Here is a 20,281-nt window from a genome sequence, read left to right as displayed (position 1 = left end):
AATATTGTAGTCCTTATGGCAGGTCAGAGGTTGGGATTCCTGTGGCGAGTGGCTCATTACCTGACCCTCTAAAGCCTTACTTCTATTTAAAGGCACATCAGGAGCGTGATTGAATACTCTTTACTTGCCTGCATTTGCAACTCCAACAGTACTCAGGAAGTTCAGTACCATCCAAGACAAAGCAGCCTGCACGATTGCCAATCCATTACTCAACTGGACACCAGTGGCACTTTGGCTGCACTGTTTATCATCCACAATCTGCAGAAACTTATCAAGGATTCTTTGACATTACCTCCAGAAAATGCAGCCTCCACCACCAGACCAGCTGGAGAAGGGCAACAGATCTCCTGGCTGCTCCAAATCACACACTTCTGCTTTGGAAATATATTGCTGTTGGGTGCAAATCCTCCAGCTCCTTATCTATCAACACCGTGGGAGTACTTGCAACATTACTACTGCAGTGGTTAAGGAAAGCAGATCATCACCTTCTCAAGAAAATTAGGGCTGGCCTTCAAATGTTGGCTTTGTCACCAGAGAATTAATTGTTGACTTCCAGAAGGGGAGGTCAGGAGAACACACGCCAGTCCTCATTGAGGGGTCAGCTGTGGAAAGGGTGAGCAGCTTCAAGTTCCTGGGCATCAACATCTCAGAGGATCTATCTTGGGCACAACACACTGATGCAATCACGAAGAAGGCACACCAGTGGCTCTACTTCATTAGGAGTTTGAGGAGATTTGGTATGTCACCAAAGACAAATTTCTACAGGTGTACTGTGGAGAGCATTCTGACTGGTTGCATAACTGCCTGTATGGAGGCTCCAATGAGCAGGATCGAAAGAGGCTGCAGAGGGTTGTAGACTCAGCCAGCTCCATCACAACCCTCCCCGTCATCGAGGACATCTTCAAGAGGCAGTGCCTCAAGATGGTGGCATCCAACATTAAGGACCCTCACCATTCAGGACATGCTCTCTTCGCATTACTACCATCGGGGAGGAGGTACAAGAGCCTGAAGACCCACAATCAACGATTCAGGAGCATCTTCTTCCCCTCTGCCGTCAGATTTCTGAACAGTTCTTGAACCCATGAACACCACCTCATTATTCCTCTTTTGCACTATTCATTTATTTTTGTAACTTATAGTAATTATAGTCTTGCACTGTACCACTGCCCAAAACAACAAATTTCACAACATATGTCAGTGATAATAAACCTGACTGATTCTGATTCAATGACTGCATCCCAAGAATGAATAAAAATATATGAAAATGTGTTCTCATCACTTGGCAATCATACACAAACTGAGTGATTGGCATGTGGTACTTTTTTTCAGCCTGTTTAGAATCATTATCTTCGTTGGTTATGTCACTTGAAGTCAATTTCCTCAAAGCATTTTTTTGTGCCCACTGATCTCTTCGTTGATCATTTAAAGAATTTGACACGATTCTTGGGCACCCTCTTGTGGTTTAATCATGACTGTTTCCAAATGATTATTGTTACCATGCTCCTCCAACCTCAACATTTTACAAACTTGTCCTAAATTTCCATTGATTAGTCTAAAGATTAATTCAATGATCTTGTTTTACATGTGCAAATAGCTTTCTCTTACATTGCCAAAGAGCTGTCATCTGTGAATCTTTGGAGTCAATGTTATCAAGTTCAAAGACACATTATAGCTAAACTGCCCTCACATTTCATGTATGTACAGTACATGCCATTTGCCCATGGAAAGAGAAATCACATATGATTTTTGTTAGCTCTTTCTAATGAAGTCATTTACAAAGCAATGAGGTTAGCTAACTTCTCATGGACTATGGAAGAAACCTGGAACTTTTGCCCTGGTGCACAATGACCTTTGTGAATATTATTCCAGGTAAAACGTATGTAGAGCTACCTACCTGTGTCTGTAGTGAACAACATCAAACTGAAAACTGCTAAACGAATGCAATATCTGTTAAGTACAATACAAGGCACTCAGTTGCTTTTATGCTCTTAGTTAACAGGAGCAGGAATTGCAACAAAATACAGAGCTATTCTGTATAAAATAAATCTTAGCATTCTACTCAAATGGCACAGTAGCCTTCCAGTATACGGGCAAATAATTTCATTCTTGGAGTGGGATTTCCACATGATGGCCAAAATCTACCACTAAAATCTGCTTCCGTAAATTCCTTTAAAACCACGATTCTCACGTGATTATGCCTTTCATGCATCACAAAGTGCTGTGGCATGAATTTAAAGGACTTGTGAACAAATGTATATGTAGAATATAATTAGTTGGATTTCTACAGCATCTTCAATGACTTTAGGATATTTCAAATCACTTTACAGCTAATTACATTCTTTTCAGGATGTTGAGAGCGCGCCCTTTTTTTTCTTTCCGATCCTGTCATGATATCTTATATTTTCAATTGGGAGAGCAGCTGGAATCTTGGTTTAATGTCTCAGGTTAAACTGGACTGAAGTACTATCTGGGATTATGTCTCAAGTGTACAGTGCTTTTACTATAATAAAATGCGCTGATGCGCTTCATTAATTCAAGTCTAGGGAAAACTTTAGAGGAGTGATTGAAGCCATGAACTCAAAGCCATTCCATGTATCCTTTAATATTACTCTTTCTCAGGAAACTATTTAATTGGTTTCAAAAGAATTTATAGAGTCCTCTTCAACAGCTTGTGCAGAGAATTCCACATTGTTTTTAGTATTCACATTAAATTGTCCCGTTTACGGAATTACAACAAACATTCGGAACGCATGCCATGGATATGCTCAAGTGATCCCATTCATGTATCTTTAGCAGGTTCCTCAAACTTTGCCAGCAGTGAGGGTTCCTGATTGTGTGCCACAGGCTTCAATGTCACAACCTGGTGCTGCTGATGGCCACCCCACCGACGAGAAAATGTCACAGAAATTTTGGATAATATTGAACATTTTTGAACAAGAGGTCACAGGTCTGGGACATTCCAATAGGAATAGATAAGCCAAGTAACTGGAGTGTGTATTGTATGTGGTATACACTGCAGGCCCTGTGTACCAGTGGTGGAGAGAATGAATGTGTTGGGAGGTTGATGCGGTGCCAGTGAAGTGGGTTGCTTTGTCCTGGATGGTGCTGAGTTTCTTGAAAGCTGATGGTGTTGCACTTATCCAGGCAAAGTGGAGAATATTTCATCATGCCCCTGACCAGTATCTTGTACATGGTGGAAAGGGGGTATTAGGAATGAGTTATTCACTGCAGGGTACTTAGCACTGACCTGCTCTTGTAGCCATGATATTTATGGAGCCGGTCTAATGTTCTTGTCAATGGTGATCATTAGCATATTGACGGTAGGGGTCTCAACGATGGTAATGTATTGAATGTCAATGGTAGATGGTTGGACTCTGTTGTTAGAGGTTGTAATTGCCTGGAAATTATGCTGCAAGTGTTACTTGCCACTTATCAGCTACATCTTGCTACATGCAGGAATGGGCTGCTTCTTATGTTGACATATTATAAGTGGAATTGAATGTTGTGCAATCATCAGTGAACATCCCCATTTCTATTAAACAGCACCTAAACACAAAACTGGGAAATCCAATGGGTCTGAAAATGGAAAGATTTAGGCTGGAAAACACTCACTCCATTTTCCAGCCACTACTTTTCCAGTTCTGTTCAGAAATCATCAGATGGCTTCTATGAAAGTGTCTTCCTGCCAGTGCCAGGTTTGGTCTGTGTTAAGACTAAGCACGTTACTGGTCAGGACATGCAGGGGGCTTGTAGTGAAAAGATGCAACAAACAGCATGTGACTGAACAGCCAGACAAGTTTTTTCAAGTGAAAACTGAAAAACCGCAGATGCTGGAAATTTGAAATAAAGATTCTGGAAACACAAAACACTCAGCTGGTCAGGCAGCATCCGTAGAGTGAGAAATAGAGCTAATGTTGACAAAAGGTCTTTCAACCTTAAACATTAACTTTGTTTCTCTTTCCACTGACCCATTGAGTGTTTCCAGCATTTTCTGTTTAGCACAAGCTGATCTGGGTATTACTGGTTGAGGAAGGAATGTTGGTTAGGTTGTAAGGAGAACAATCTGATCTTTCTTTATCATCTTAATAGTGTCACGGAATCAATCACATCTAGTGGAAAAGACACTTGAGGTCTTAGTTTAATGTTATATCTGAGAGATGTTGCCTCTGACAACGTATCATGAACTACAGCACAATTAATTGGGCCCAATGCCTATTTCTCTGGTGTAAATGCTATGAAATGGTGTATTTTTTAAGGTTAAGAACATGTTAAAAATTTCCAGTACATGAAATATTATGAAGAAAACCTTGTGTAGTTCACAGATAGTTGATGCCAACAGATTCCTCCAATGGATATTATCAAATGTAAGTATTAATTTACAAAAGGCAGGTCACTTGTTCATTATAATAGGTTATTAAGGTAACATGATCAGTACACACCAATGAAATGGGGTTTCCATTTTCTTTCTGTATCACAAGGTAGGGTATTCATGTGCCTCAGGGAGCATAGCTATATAATAGGATCCGTTCTCAGATTTACAGATTTCAAAACAGCAGGACTATCGCAAAACAATACTTGGATAAGCGCTAAATGGCATTCTAAAAAGGGCATCGGAAAAAGATAGAAAACGCCCAAAGTCCTCAATATACTTCATCTTGTGAGGAGGAAGCTTGTCTGTATTTGAGACATCCAGGAGGCAAGAGCACTCAATCCAGAGGAAAGGCATAAAGCAGAAGGTAGGAGAAAATTATTTCTGTAACTGCCTTCGATATGGGTCATTCATATTTTTGGGACCAAGTTTTCACTGGGAGAATTAGGAACCACCTGTATGTGCTGAAGTGGTATGCTGCCTCTCTCTTTAACCTCTGTGATCAGCCCACTGTAACTTCCACACTCAGTGACCTCTGATTATCCCTGAAACAAATGTAAACCTTTGTTTTTCATGCAAATCAGGATTGTGAAGAGGTCATTAGGACAGCAATTGCACTTTTCGGGAACAGATCGGTTGAGATTACAAAGTGAACAATCAGCCCGTGTGCCCAGGCACTCCAACTGGAAATTTAAAACTGTTTTTAGTGTGGAATTGGAAGAACCAGGCAGGTTCCTCCCGACTTCTCAAAAGTACCGGGCTCAGCTGGCCTGGAGCCATCCCAGCCCTGAGCTGAGCCAGCCTCACCCTGACGCCAGAGCTGCGAACTGGTTGGTGTCCACAGGTTGCCTGACGAATTAAAGTGAGGTTGGGTTACCAAAATTGTGACACCACTTCACCACCTGAATGGGTGGCCAACCCATGAGGGATGACAGGGTAAATGTCAAAATTGCCCCCCACCCCCACCCCCCATGCTTTCTTAATTTTTTGGGAGAGTTGAGGGTTCTGGTCTGACGTTAAAGAGAGTACTTGTTTTTATATATCCTAGAAACCTATGAAAACCATTTAACAATCAAGACATATATTTATGTAGCGCCTATTCCAAAGTGCTTTACATACTGTGCCTGAAATTTTCTCTCATCATTAACCATAAATTTCACCATCCACTGTGCTGATTTTGTTGTTGAAAAGTGACTGAACATTTCTGGCTTTCTAATCTGAAAACTTTGTAGTGAGCATGGCTCAATATCTACCAACAAACCTTTGCTGTCAACTTAAAATTTGGCTAATATCTCATCCATCATCCACTTTTTATTCTGGTTTACAGAAGCTGGTCTTTTGCTAGTCCCATTTCACAAATTTACAAATCTTCTTATTGCAATGTCTCTAAAGTTGTGAAGATATAATTCCTGAGTATAATGTTTGTTGAGGGGCTGCATGTACTTGGGGTAATTGGAGGCTTCTATTTAGCAATTTTTTTCCATATATTTGTTGTATTTCAGAGCTGTTTTTGGTAGGGGAAATTTATTCAAATCTCAATCCAAGATCTTTGGGAAGTAGTTATTCAATAATTAAATTCTCAGTTATCCCTCTGGAAAAGTTATTTGTATTAACTCTTTAAATAGATTAATTCAACATTTACTCCATCACTATTTACTGATATCATTAGCCATCGATATAAAATAAAAAGTATTTTACAGATATGAATTCCAAAAGGAAAACATAATTGGATTGATAGTGTTTGTTAGACTTGGCATTTGATATCATTATGGGACCAGAGATCAGTCAATCAATAGGAATATTAAGTATTTTTTGAAATATCAATTTCACTTAATGGGAAACTTTTCAGCCATGTTGAAGCCAATTATTTATGAATTAGCTAAATATTGGAATTGGAAAACTGCCAATATGATATCATTATTCATAATAGATAGGAAGCCAAAAAAATAACTATAGGGTGGTTAGCCTAAGGTCTATTATTAAAAATTGATAGAATCAATTATTAAGGAGGTAATAACAGACATTTGAAAAGTCATAACCTGCTCAGGCAGTGTCAGCATGGCTTCATGAAGAGAAAATCATACCAGACAGATCTAATATGCTTCTTTGAGGAAGCAACAGCCAGAGTAGATAGAGAGGTAATATACTTGGATTTCAAGAGCCTCGATAAGGCATTACATGAAATGTTACTTTGGAAAGTAAAAACTTGTGATGTTGGAGGTAGTATGTAAGCATGGAAAGTTGTTTTGGCTAACTAGCAGGAAATAGTGAGTAGGGATAAGGGGGTCATTTTCAGGTTGGCGATCTGTAACAAGTCGGTGCTGGGAATGCTGATGTTTACAATATATATCAATGATCTCGAGAAAGGAACTGAATATACTGTGGTCGGATTTGGAGATGATACAAATAGTTTACAAAAAGATATTGATAGGTAAATTAAATGAGCTAAATGTTAGCAACTGGAGTATAGAGTGGGAAAATGTGAATAATTGTTCACTTTGGGAGAAAGGCAATAAAAGAGTATTCACTAAGTTGAGAAAGACTGCAGCACAAAGCTCTTTGGGGGTCCTCAAAAATGAAACACAGAAGGCAAGCATGTTGATACAGCAGTTAATTGGGAGGAGTAGGGAAGTCCTACTACGACTGCATCAGACAAAGGTGAGACCACATTAGAGCTATGTTGACAGATTTGGTCCCCTTATTTAAGGAAAGGTGTATTATCATTGGAGACAGATCAGAGAAGATTCACTCAGATGATCCCGATTATGTCAGGACTGTTGAAAGAGGAAAGGTTGAATAGTTTGGGTCCATATTCATTAGAGTTTAGAAGAGAGGTGATTTTATTGAAACATACAAGAATCTTGGGGGTCTTGACAGGGTAAATGCTGGGAGGATGTTTCCTATCATGGAAGAGCTCAAGACCAGAGAACAGAGTCTCAGAGTAAGGAACAACACACAAAGTCAAAGACTTTTTCCCAGGGCGCTAATGGCTAACACGAGGGGGTATCATTTTAAGGTGATTGGAGGAAGGTATAGGGGGATGTAGGGGTAAGTTTTTTACACAGAGAGTGGTGGGTGTGTGGAATGCACTGCCAGTAGAGGTGGTGGAGGCAGATACATAAGGGATATTTAAGAGAGTCTTAGATAGCCACATGAATGATAGAAAAATGGAAGGCTATGTGGGAGGGAAGGGTTAGATAGATCTTAGAGCAGGATAAAATGTCGGCACAACATTGTGGGCCGAAGGGCCTGTACTGTGCTGTAAGGTTCTATGTTCTAAAATGCTGGAAGAAGTCAGCAGGTCAGACAGCATCTATGGAGGGAAATAGACAGTTGACATTTTGGATTGAGACCCTTCATCTGGACTCCAGTAGAGTTCCTCCAGCATTTTATGTGTTGCTCCAGGTTCCGGCATCTGCAGTCTCACGTGTCTCAGAATAAGTAGGTGCTCATTTAAGACTGGGATGAAGAAGAACTTCTTCTCTCAAAAGATTGTGAGTCTTTGGAACTAAGTGCCTCAGAAAGTTGTGGAGGCTGAATCCTTGAATATATTCAAAACTGAGATAGATGGATTTTTAATCAGGAAGGGAATCAACATCTGTGGAGAGAGGGTGGGAAAGTGGAGATTAAAATTGGATCAGCCATGATCTCATCGAATGATAGAGCAGCTTGAGGGGCTGAATGGTCCTATTTTAATAATGGCATTAAATCAGCAAAGTTCAGTGAAAAATATAAGTGCGTGCAAACTAAGCAGGTAGTTTTTAATAAGCCATAATTAGAGACCTTACACAAAAGAAACAACCTGTATTTAATTAAAAGGTTTGCTAAACATCCCAAGGCACTTCACAACACTGTTATCAGAAAGATGTTTGATCTGTATATCTCATTTGAGTGAATGAAGATACAGAGCATCTATTAAATGTGAAGATGTTTTCTCATGGCTACCATCAATAGTTCTGCAGGGCATTCTATAGATAATTAGAAAGCCCACTAGCTCCATTCTGGTGGCAGATGTGAAGTTGCATTCACTATGCAAAATTGATGTTTTTACTGGTGGTGGGAGGGCAGGAGTGGAGCTGGTTGGTATGGTGGGTACTAGTATCCCAGAACTGGCTGAGGAAATAATGGTGAGTTCATAATACTTTCTTTTATTAGTGAAAATATTGCTTGTGGGGATGAAGAGATGCATCCTGAGTAATAAATCATTGCAAATTGCTGGCTGAATTGCACCATTGCCTTAAAAAAGGTGATTTGTTGATCAATTTCTCCACCAATTTCTGAACCTGGGGGAGCTGGTGGAGTGGTTATGGGGTAGAAGGTGAGTGAAGGTGGATGGAGGCAGGATGGTTGAAGGACATGACAAATGTGGTGATTGGGCAGTGGGGGCGGAGTAGGGAAGTTTTTGGGGAAGGGGATGTTTGGGAGGATTGGGGGAGGTTTGGACCAACAGTGGTTTTGTGATCCAGAACTGCCACCAGCAGATAACATGACATTCAATGGAGGCAGCAGGAAACTAGTGGCTGCCATTTGTAGTCCTTCATCAGAGCAGCTGGCAATCTAGTTCCACATACTTGGAATTGCTTTGTGTTCTATACTACCTGAAAGATTTGTCGGAAATATCTCACTCTCCTAATTCTAATCTTTATATATACATAATTATATTCCTCATATTAATTATAGTCTTTACAACACAGAAGGAGGCCATTCAACCCATTGAGTCTATGTCAGCTCTCTGTAACCTATTTTCTCACACATTTCCCCTGCTTGTCCTACTGCCCACCTACATTAGGGGCAATCTACAGGAGTCAATTCACCCAGCAATTATCACATATTTAGGTTGTAGGAGGAAACCAGAGAACCAAGGCAAAACCCATTGACAGAGAGAATGTGCAAATTCCACTTAGGCAGCATCGGAGATCAGAACTGAACCCAGGTTGCTGGAACTGAGAAACAGCTACACAACCTTCAACATCGCTGTGCAGCCTTAGATTGATAACTTGTTTCTTTTGAGGGGAAGAACTCAAACGTTGATGAGATAAATTTCAGAAATTCAAAAGCTCAGAAGCTGTTATTTGATAGTGCAGGGGATTCAGTGCTGTTATCTAATTAGATCATGGATGATTGGCAACTCAGGTTACCCAGTGTAGCTCCCTTGACCTCCTTTTATAATCCAAACTTGGCCTATTTTTAATTAATATTGATAAAATATTATGAATGCCAAAATTTATTTGGCAGGAAGGCAAGTATTTAATTTACCGGCTTTATGGGGAAAAACTATTGGTAGAACAAGTTTACATCCGCAATGGTGTCCATAAACTAATCTGATCGAAAAATCAGAATTGTAATTGTGAGGCACAGAAATGTAGTCCAAGAATAAAATTAGAATCAATCAAATCTTCATTGAGCACGATACAAAGATGTCAGTTATACTTAGAATCACAATATAGAAAGGATAATTCATGCTCCTTTTGTGGGTACTTCCAGGATTTAGACACAATGACATAAAGGAAGAGTAATATAGTTCCAAATTAGGATGATTTGCAAGTTGGAGAGAAAATTGCAGGTGGTCGTACTCCCATTAACCTATTTCTCTCACCTTTGAAGGTAGAGGTCACAGGTTTGGGTGATGTGGTCAGAGAAGTAATGTTGAGTGACAGCAGTGCATTTTGTGAATGGTACACACTGTAGCCATGATGCACTGGTGGTGCAGGAAGCAAACATCTAAGATGGTGAATGGAAATATAATCAAGTGGACTGCTTTGTCCTGCATGGTGTGAAGCTTCTTGGGTACTGTTGGAGCAAGTGGAGAGTATTACTTCACATTCCTGATGTATGATTTGTAGGTGGTGGAAAGACTTTGGTGTGCCAGGTGAGTCACTCATCACAGAGCCTCTGACATGCTCTTGCAGCCACAGTATTTATAAGTCTGGTTCAGACAAGTTTCTGGTCAATAGTGATGGAAAATCTACCCAGAGTACCTAAAGTACTAAATGCCACTGATTAAAATGACGTTTCCTGCAGAGACATTGTACACTTTCGAAGACAGGACAACTGCTAAAGTCCAAATAATGGAACAAAACAAAATATTACTTTCTAAGATCACTTCTTGCAATAACATGCTGATCAGTGACCATTTGAGATACACTAATTTCTTGGTAGAAGAATTCCGCACACTATCACTGGTCGTCATGGCTATCCCTCAAGGTCAAGGATGATGGTCTTCATTCCGTTGATCTATTTATGGGCTCTCAGGTGGCTTATGAGTCCAATCTTGGCTCTGAAAAGCCCACAGAGAGAAGACACCTGTGCGTGTACTTTTTTAACGTGTACTTGATGTTGCACTACAAAAAGCACACGATACTTCACAAATCAACCAACTCATTCCAATGGCATGGAAACCATGACAATTGGAGCTGATGGATTTGTTGCAGCCTTCATCCGCTTTCACAGCCATTGAGTTCGAAGTAACTTCATCCACCTGTTCCACCACTGAGGTCTTGGTTGGATTGTTCTTTGTCAGGGACCTTACCATCGACCTTACTGCCATGGGTGACACTTCCAGGAGCATTGCTCCAGACGGCATCGCTCTCGGGATCTCAGGACCACACAAGCTTCTCCACCATGACAAGGTGACAATCCACGGAGAAGCTATCACTGGACTGTTTGTGTGGCTCCAGAGTTGCCCCCCCTCCCCCACTCCTCCCATCCTGTCTTGTGGCAAAGACAGCATTATGAATATAATAGACAAGCGTTTGAATAGCAAAGGCATACCAAGTGCTGGTAAATGGGATAGGTATAGAAAGATACAGCTGGATATGATGGACCGAAGGGCCTGTTTCTATGCTGTATGTCTCTATGACTCTATAACAAATAGTTTTGAAAGGCAAGTTCCATGGCAATCAATGAGGAAATTAAGCACTTTGCAATGTTTAAGATAAGAAGCGTAGGATTTTTTGGAGTTGTTTTGCATATAGAATGGGGCAAATGCATCCCTGTGTAGTAAATGGGTTCTGTTTTTATGGATGTCCTTGTTGATTTTATCCATAAGTCAGAAAAAGCACAAAATTCTCTTGATATGTAATCATAACTTGATCATCATGATCATGATCATGAATGGCATCAAAGGCACATAAGACTGAAAAGAAAGAACAATTACTAAAAGCGGAGAGAGATGAAATTATCTCTGCTGTATGTAGGACTTTTGAATTTAATAATATTATGGGAGCTTGTTCCTTTGTAGGTGTAGCCATAAGACAGGCATTTGTAACCCTAGCCCACCTGCATATTGATGTAAAATTTTTCATTAATGGGTTCCCCACAGAAAACCTTATAGCACTCAGTGGAGATGACAGCAGATTTAATGAAGAAATTATATTTTTAAGTAGGAAGACATTTTAGAATGTTCTATTCTTCTCCTCTCAACTTGGCTGATGATGAGCATTTCTTCCATTGCTGTCGGAATGGCTGTCTTACAGTCACGTTATGCTCCATTTACCTGCAATTTAATCCAAACTCTAATATTAAAGAGAGCCAATGATCTGAACGATTTCCAAGTGTTGGTCCAGTGGCCAGCTGTTGTAATAACAGGCTGGAAGCGTACTTCTGGATTAAGTGGGCAGGGAAGCATAACATGCAAAATGTAAAACATGCTTGAGATCAAAGTTGGTGATTACTGCACTCTTCTTTCTGTCAACTCTTGACCCTGTATCTCTGATATACTCACAGTTCCTTTTTTCTTACTTTCTTTTATATATAGATTTTTCACTCTTTTTATATCAGCCACACTGCAGATGTGTTTTTATCTTCTCATTTAATCTGTGTTGCATCTTTTACTCTCACACAGACTCACTCACTAATGCAAACTCCTGCCTTAACCTCACATGCATAACTTCTCACACTACACACTGTCTCTTTCTCCTTTGCATACAACCACTTTCTCCATGTCCCTTTTAAGATTAATAGGTTAAACTGTTGTGTTCTTGTTGAGAAGTAGCTTTGCAATTATTTTTGGAATGTTGTTGATAATTTACAAATCCAGAAAGGTCGTGGTCAAGGTATGAAGACACTTGGAATTATTTTGCATATTTCTGATATAGTTCTCTAATGACAAATAATGACAAGTACCTGTGATTCTGAAACACAAATACTGATTTCTTCACAAAAAAAGGAAGATTTGCAAAACAGTAGAGCTGGTCATTGACTTCAGGAAGAGAGGCGGTGCACATGCTCCTGTCTACATCAACGGTGCTGAGGTCGAGATGGTTGAGAGCTCAAGTTCCTAGGAGTGAACGTCACCAATAGACTGTCCTGGTCCAACCACATAGACGCCACGGCCAAGAAAGCTCACTTCCTCTACTTCCTCAGGAAGCTAAAGAAATTTGGTATGCCCGTTTTGACCCTCACCAATTTTTATCAATGCACCATAGAAAGCATCTTATCCAGATGCATCACAGTTTGGTTTGGCAACTGCTATGACCATGACCGCAAGAAACTGCAGAGAGTTGTGGACACAGCTCAGCACAACACGGAAACCAGCTTCCCCTCCATGGACTCTGTCTACACTTCTCTTTGACTTAGTAAAGTAGCCAGCATAATCAAAGACGCCACCCACCCCAGACATTCTCTCTTCTCCCCCCCTCCCATCGGGCAGAAGATACAAAAGCCTGAAAGCACATACCACCAGGCTCAAGGACAGCTTCTATCCCGCGGTTATAAGACTATTGAACGGTTCCCTGGTACGATAAGATGGACTCTTGACCTCACAATCTACCTCATTATGACCTTGCACCTTATTGTCTGCCTGCACTGCACTTTCTCTGTAACTGTAACACTTTATTCTGCATTCTGTTGTTGTTAGACCTTGTACTACCTCAATGCACTGTGTAATGAATTGATCTGTATGAACAGTATGCAAGACAAGTTTTTCACTGTACCTCAGTACATGTGACAATAATAAACCAATTTACTAATTTACCAATTTGCATTTATATAGCACCTTTCACAACTCCAGGACATTGCTAAATAACTTATAGCCAATGAAATAATTCTTAAGCGGAGTCACTGTTGTGAAAATGTCAATTTGCAAATTCCATTGCTTGCAATAATTTGGTTGGTAATTGTCTGTACAATAACTTAAATTTAAAAGCAATGCTCAGAAAATATTTTTACCAGTCTTGACACTATTATTAAAATGCATGGTTTTGCAAGGCATTGTTTGAATTGCTATCTGTAAAGTTTCATTACTACTCTATGATCAAAATAGTCTTTTGAAGAGCAGTATTGCCTCAATATCGAAACATGTGAGGTATAAAAACTTGTTTTATAAATTGTTTCTGCATCTGATTTATCACCTAATTATTCAAACTACAATTGTCAGTATGTCATATCTATCACAATAGTAGCAGATTAATCATCCCCAACTTTCCACCATCTCTCTGAAACAGCGTTCCCTTGGGCAGCAATAAACATGTCCATAATGCATCACATTGATTTTGTTTTCAATGGGATATGGAGTCTGCAGTGTTTTTTTTTGTGGGTTTCTCCAGTGGTTGAAGCAAAGGGGCATTGATATCCTAAAAATGTTATGCAATGTGCAATTTATTAATACTGCTATTTTGTTTAAAGTCTTATTTTGGGCTTGAGAATGTCTAATTGCTTAAAGAGATTTGAAACTGTGTTTCCTTACACCAGAGAAGGTCGTTCAGTATATTGACTCTATAATGGCTCTGAGAGCAATCCCATTAATTCCATTCCCTCATTATTTCCCTGCAACCTATTGTCTCCCACATGCCCATCATCTCCATCAATTCTGTTGCTACTGCCCAACACTAGGGGTCATTGATGGTTGGGAATTAATCTACCTACCAGTACATAGGAGAAAACTGAAGTACTGGGGGAGGTGGTGGGGTCACAGGATGAATGTACAAACCTTGCACAGAGAACACTGGAGATCAGGATGTTTCCTGGGTCGCATGAGCTGTGAGGTCCCAACCCAAACTGAGAACAGATCACTTGAGCTATTCATTTTAAGAAAGAACTTCCATTTATATAGCATCATTCTGCTGCCATTTAAGAAGCAGGACCTCAAAAGTGGTGATCTGAAGGTTGTCCCTATGTTGCACTCCAGCGTGTATAGAATGCAGGATAACACAAATAAGTGTGGGGCTAGAGATGTAGTGCAGAAGGGAGCACTTTATATTCTTGAGCTGTTGGGACCATTTCAGAGGGGAGGAGGTGAGACTTTTCCAGACCAGATGGATTGTACAGAGTTGGGACCAATGTCCTTACAGGAAGGTTTGCTACTGCTGTGGGGGAGAGGTTTAGACCAATTTAGCAGAGAACAGGGCACATGAATGTAGCATTGAAAAGGAGAAAAAGGATTGCTAAATGGATTGGAGGAGATAAACAGCATCAGAACAATAGATTTTAGACAAGATCAGAGTCAAAGCAAGAACAAGAAGGTCTGATGTGTACAGTGGCACAAACTAGTAGAGCTGCTGCCTCACAGCACTAGAGATTCAGGTTCAATGTCTCACTCTATGCCTCTCTAATATAGGTTTACCGTGCACGTACGTATTTGCAAGAAGCATATTAAACAAGGTTGGTTGGCAGAGTGCCGCACTTAGTTGAGCTGCTGCCTCCCTGTGACAGTGTGGGTTTCCACCTACGCTCTAGTTTCCTCCCACTTCCCAAGGATGTACAGGTTGTTAGGGTAATTGGCTACTGTAGATTGCCCCTAGTGTGTTGGTAAATTGTAGAATCTGGTGGGAGTCAATGAGAATGTGGGAATTACAAGAAGATTAATGTAGGATTAGGTTAAATGGGTGTTCAGCATGGACTTAGTGGGCTGGAGGCCCTGTTTCTGTACTATATCATTCTATGACTCTATGAAATATGTTTACTGTGCATAAACGTTGGGAGGCAGAATGGTGCATCTAGTAAAGCTGTTGCCTCTCAGCTCCAGGGGCTAGGTTTCATTCTTGACCTTGGATGCTCCGTGACTGCATGGGTTTCCTCCTAGATCTCAAAAATGTGCGGGTTGGTAGGTTAGTTGTAAATTGCCCCTAATGCGTAGGTGAGTGGTGGTTGATGGGAATGTGGAGGGAATAGAATGGGTTAGGGTAGGATTAGTGTGAAAAATGAGTGCTCTATGGTCTGCACGGATTTGGTGGGTTATAGGTCTGTTGTATCTCTCAATGACTTAATAACTCTGCGGTTGGTAGGTGCCAGGTGAAATTAATCTTGTGAGATTATGTCTTTGCAGCAATAACAGAGAGCTGGCTAACACATGAGAAGGAATAGATTTTAAATATTTCTGGATAAAAGATATTCATGAAATATAGGGATGGAAAGAAGGAAGCAGGTGTATTCATTAAGGCGAACATTGCACGGCCAGAGAGAGAGGATGCAACCAACAAGGACAGAATCTATTTGCTGGGACTTAAACCACTCTAGTGTTGTGATGACACATTTGGTTGCTAGGAAGTGTACAATGGTTCCCCAGAGATTGGCAGGAGCTCGACTGCTTTTTTTGATTTATATTAATGACTTGAATTTGGAGTACAGGGCATAATTATTAAGTACGCTGAGGTTACAAAATTTGTATGTGTAGTGAACTGTGAGGAGGATAGTGATCATTACCTTCCTTCCTTATCAGATTCCCTATCCTGCAGCCCTTTGTTGTCTCTACTAATTACCTCCCAGGGTCTATCACCATCTCTTCTACCCCTCCCTCCCCCACCTGGGTCCATCTGTCCATCAAACCCTCCTCACCTGGACCCACCTATTGCTTGCCAACTCTTGCCTCACCCCTCCCCCTCACCGCTTTATACTGGCTGTCTCCCCCCACTACACTCCCAATCGTGACACAGGGTCACGACCTGAAACATTGAATATCCTTGTGCTTCCACAGGTACTGCTTGACCTGCTGAGTTCTTCCAGCAGTATATTTGTTGCTCCAGATCCCAGCATCTGCACTCTCATGTTCCTGCCAATTTCCTTATCACCTCCTTATATTAGCGGCAATTTGCACTGGCCAATTAACCTACCAACCTGCACAGCTTTGGAAGATGGAAGTCAGAGCATTTGGAGGTCACAGAGAATGTATGAACTCCACACAGGCAGTACTGGAGGTCAGCATCAGACGAGTAGCTGCAATTGTGAGGCAACAGCTCTATCTGCCTTGAACCATGTCATTCTACAGGATCTATACTAGAGGGCTGGAGTGCAACAGCAGCAGAGTCATGACAAAAACCTATAAAACACAGGTTCAACCACAAATGGATTATTTTCTCTTGGTCTTGGCGAAGGCTTTGGAGGTGGTGCAAAGGAGGTTTACCAAAGTAATTCCAGGGATGAAGGACTTCAGTCATGTGAGGATGGGAAAGCTGGGGTTGTTCTGTTTGAAATAGAAGAAGTTGTGAGGAGATCTGATAAAGGGACTAAAATCATGAAGGGTACCAGCAGATTAGATAGAGAGAAGCTGTTCCCTTCAGCGGAATAGTCAAGAATAAGGGGGCATATAATGAAGGTGATTGGGAAAAGAACCAAAAATGATATGAGGAAAAAATTCTTAACACAGTGTGTGGTTAGGGTCCGAAATGATATGTTCTATGAGGAGGAGGCAGTGGAAGGGTACTAACTGTATAGTTCTTTTTATAAGAGAGTTGTGAAGTCATAGAGTCATCAAGCAAAACAGCACAGATACAGGCCCTTTGGCCCAATGAGTCCATACCAACTACAGTGCCCATCCAGCTAGTCCCAATTTCCTCTCAGCCCTGCCCCTCCATGTACCTATTCAAGTGCTTCTTAAGTGCTACTATTGTACCTGTCTCAACCACTTCCTCTGGCAGCTCATTCCATGTACTCACCACCCGCTGCGTAAGAAAGTTGCCCTTGGGTCCCTTTTAAATCTTTCCTCTCTCACCCTAAATCTATGCCCCCTAGTTTTGGACTCCCCTACCCTGGGGAAAATACTGCTACCATCCACCTTATCTATGCCTCCAATCACAAAAAACACTGTCTCGAAAGCCTTACTGAAGTCCATTTTGGACTACATCAACAACACTATCCTCATCAATACATCTTGTTACCTCTTTGAAAAATTCAAATTAGATGGGCAGAAAGTCATGCTGACTATCTTTGATTAATCCCTGCCTTTCCAAGTGTAGGTCAATCTTGTCCCTCAAATTTTTTTCCAATAGTAGTGAACTTCCTTCATTGATCATCATACTATTTTCTCAGTGAAGCACCATATGAACTTTTATGTTCATGTTATAACTGACATTAGACTCACAGGCCTGTAATTATCTGACTGATCCCTAATATGGACCTGATGGGCTGAATAGTCTCTTTCCATGCTGCAATTATTCTGTGATTCTGTGAAGTTGAAATGGTTTGGAGGAATTATATTAAGACATTTTGATGGGTTTGCCTCTTTTTTCAGATTTTCTTTTAGGATATATTATTTTCAAAATCGGAGCAATGTTTTTCATTTTCAGTTTTCTAGCCACCTTCCACACTACTGAATTACACTTTGAACCAATCTTAAGGGTGTAGTGAGTGTTACTGGAAGTTAAGTGTTTCCATTATGTGTTAAATGCAAGACTTTTAACATATTCAGAAGAATGCAATGTATGTAAACGCATTTGAATTCTAAAGATGACAATTTTAACTAAATTATTAGATTAAAATATTAATAATGAAATACATAGAAATAGATTTAAAATCTGAAAAAGACAACTTAACTAAATTATGAGATTAAGTACAAACTGTTAAAATATCAAACTTTGTAAGGAATGACCTGAAGAGTAGCAAAATCTGATCTTGCATTTGTGACCTCGCTCTGTTTGACAATTAAGAGTTCTAATCTGAAGACTGTTCTATTTAGACAATTAAAAGGGATAATAGAAAATAAATTCCAAAAAAAATAATTGATATCTTTTTAGTCACATGGTCTATGAAGTACACCAACTAATTACTGATCTCTGATATTCTCTCAGCTGATAGGTGGATTGTGTATCTCGATCATCACTGGGAACAGTATTTAAAATCTCAAAATATTAGGGTCAAGTGTATATGGATGTTAAAAACATTTAACTGATGGAGATCCAAATCTGCAAGACACGGTGAGTCAATAATGAGAGATTTAATGTAATATCAAACTCAGTCTATTAAAAATAAGGACAATATTTAAGGAAACATTAGAGGAGATAGCGGAGGCTGGTGTACTCACAACGTTTAATAAATATTTAAGTGACCAGTTCAATTGACGTGGCATAGAAAGCTACAGGCTAATGATAGGTACTAGCGTGGACATGGTGCATCAAAGGACCTGTCTCCATGCTCTAGGATGCTATGACTCCATGGCTCTAATCTAAGTCAGCAAGCTGAAGGGAAGGCAACAAAGGGTAGCCCAGCCATACGTTGAATGTGATACCGGGAGCAACGAATAACATTGGTCCTAAAGTGGCAGATGGAGGGTCTGTCCGCAAAAACCAACCTGGTATGGTCATTCTGCTGGCCCCTCAAAGAATTTACAGGGAGAGTCTCAGCAAACAGGTGTAGACTTTCAGGCCACAAGATATTTATCTAATTAAAAATATAAAGGCAGGAAACAATCACGATTATGTGATTTTAAAAAAAATAGCAGATTTATACAATGGTGGAGAATATCATGTGGCTTAGACCAATATTGGTCATAAACCAATATGTCTTCTAATAATCACTGATTTCCTCTCAAAATATCTGTATATTTCTCCAGAGTGAACAAAATGAAATGTATGAAATGTATGTTGAAATCTATGATTTTCCTGTTTTACAGCACTGTTATAGTTTGTGGAATACTATTTTGGATGAGCACATTCACATTATTAGCAGGTAGGAGACTGATTTGATTTCATAGTAGATCTTACAATGTGAAATCAATAAAACAATGACACTTATACAACCTTTACAATCAGAACTCTATTTAAAAGCACCTTTAACGTAATAAAATATCCCAAGGCATTTCATGGGAGCATTAGAAAACAAACTCTGACATGGAGTTACTTCAGGAGATATTGTGTTTCTTCAACACATTTCTTCAACAATCTGTCAGCACTTATCTCAGTAAATGCAAGCATATTCAGGATTTTGGCACGTGTATCCTATCATGGAAATTCTGAACTTGGTAACAGATTCCAGCCAGTGAACGACTTGTATACTGGATTAGTAGTGCACAGACTTGCTGAGATTCCCAGACATCTAGGGTGGGGAATCAGCTTCTTCGCACCTGTACCACATTAGGAGTCATGATATTTATTTCAGTGGAGATGTAACAGCTGTGAGGAAGACAGCAAGAATGTGTTCTGTTACTATTTTATTCATGGTATGGATTTTTCTTAGTGGGACCCAAACCTTGTATATTGTCCCCAGGTTCCTAATTGTCCAATCTTTACCCCCTTGGATCTGGAAGGTAAATCTTGCTGACTCCCACAGCCATGACCGTGGAGCTGAGGGATAAGGCCTTGACCATTGGTGGTACCTCAAACAAAGTAATGGGGTGATATGGATGCATTGGAACAAATCCCTGTCCACATATTTCTGGAAACTTTGAGATTTGGCAAATCCCCATCTCTAGCTATGCTCTAAGTCAAAATTTTTTACATTGACTGTAACTTTCAGAAACATTAAACAAAATCTACTGCAAATAAAATAAGTAATAATTTTAAAGATTATTAAAAATAAAAATATTTAAAATACTTAGAATATTTTAAATGAATGAAAACAATCAACAAAGGACAAATAATTTAAATAATGTCACTTACCTTCTTCTCTTTCTCCTTATAGCCCTACATTCCTCATTCAGATCAATGGGTTTATGGATCCTGTACCAGGCCTAACCTGGCACAGGATCTGAGAGCAGGTTCCTCA

At 40.0% G+C, this 20,281-nt stretch overlaps 1 protein-coding gene across 1 annotated transcript in view; it reads left to right on the top strand.

The window, feature by feature from the left end:
- Positions 1–12,632: 12,632 nt before the first annotated feature.
- Positions 12,633–20,281, top strand: part of LOC127568012 (fibrillin-3-like) — a 43,846-nt gene continuing 36,197 nt past the window's right edge. The window contains exons 1-3 of the mRNA XM_052011258.1: positions 12,633–12,750; positions 18,370–18,495; positions 19,191–19,246. Coding sequence (XP_051867218.1) covers positions 18,470–18,495; positions 19,191–19,246 — 82 coding nt within the window. The 5' untranslated portion in view covers positions 12,633–12,750; positions 18,370–18,469. The remainder of the gene's footprint in view (positions 12,751–18,369; positions 18,496–19,190; positions 19,247–20,281) is intronic.

Source organism: Pristis pectinata, chromosome 3 (genome assembly GCF_009764475.1).
Source record: "Pristis pectinata isolate sPriPec2 chromosome 3, sPriPec2.1.pri, whole genome shotgun sequence".
Lineage (NCBI taxonomy): Eukaryota > Metazoa > Chordata > Chondrichthyes > Rhinopristiformes > Pristidae > Pristis > Pristis pectinata.
This window is presented reverse-complemented; position numbering and strand designations above follow the sequence as displayed.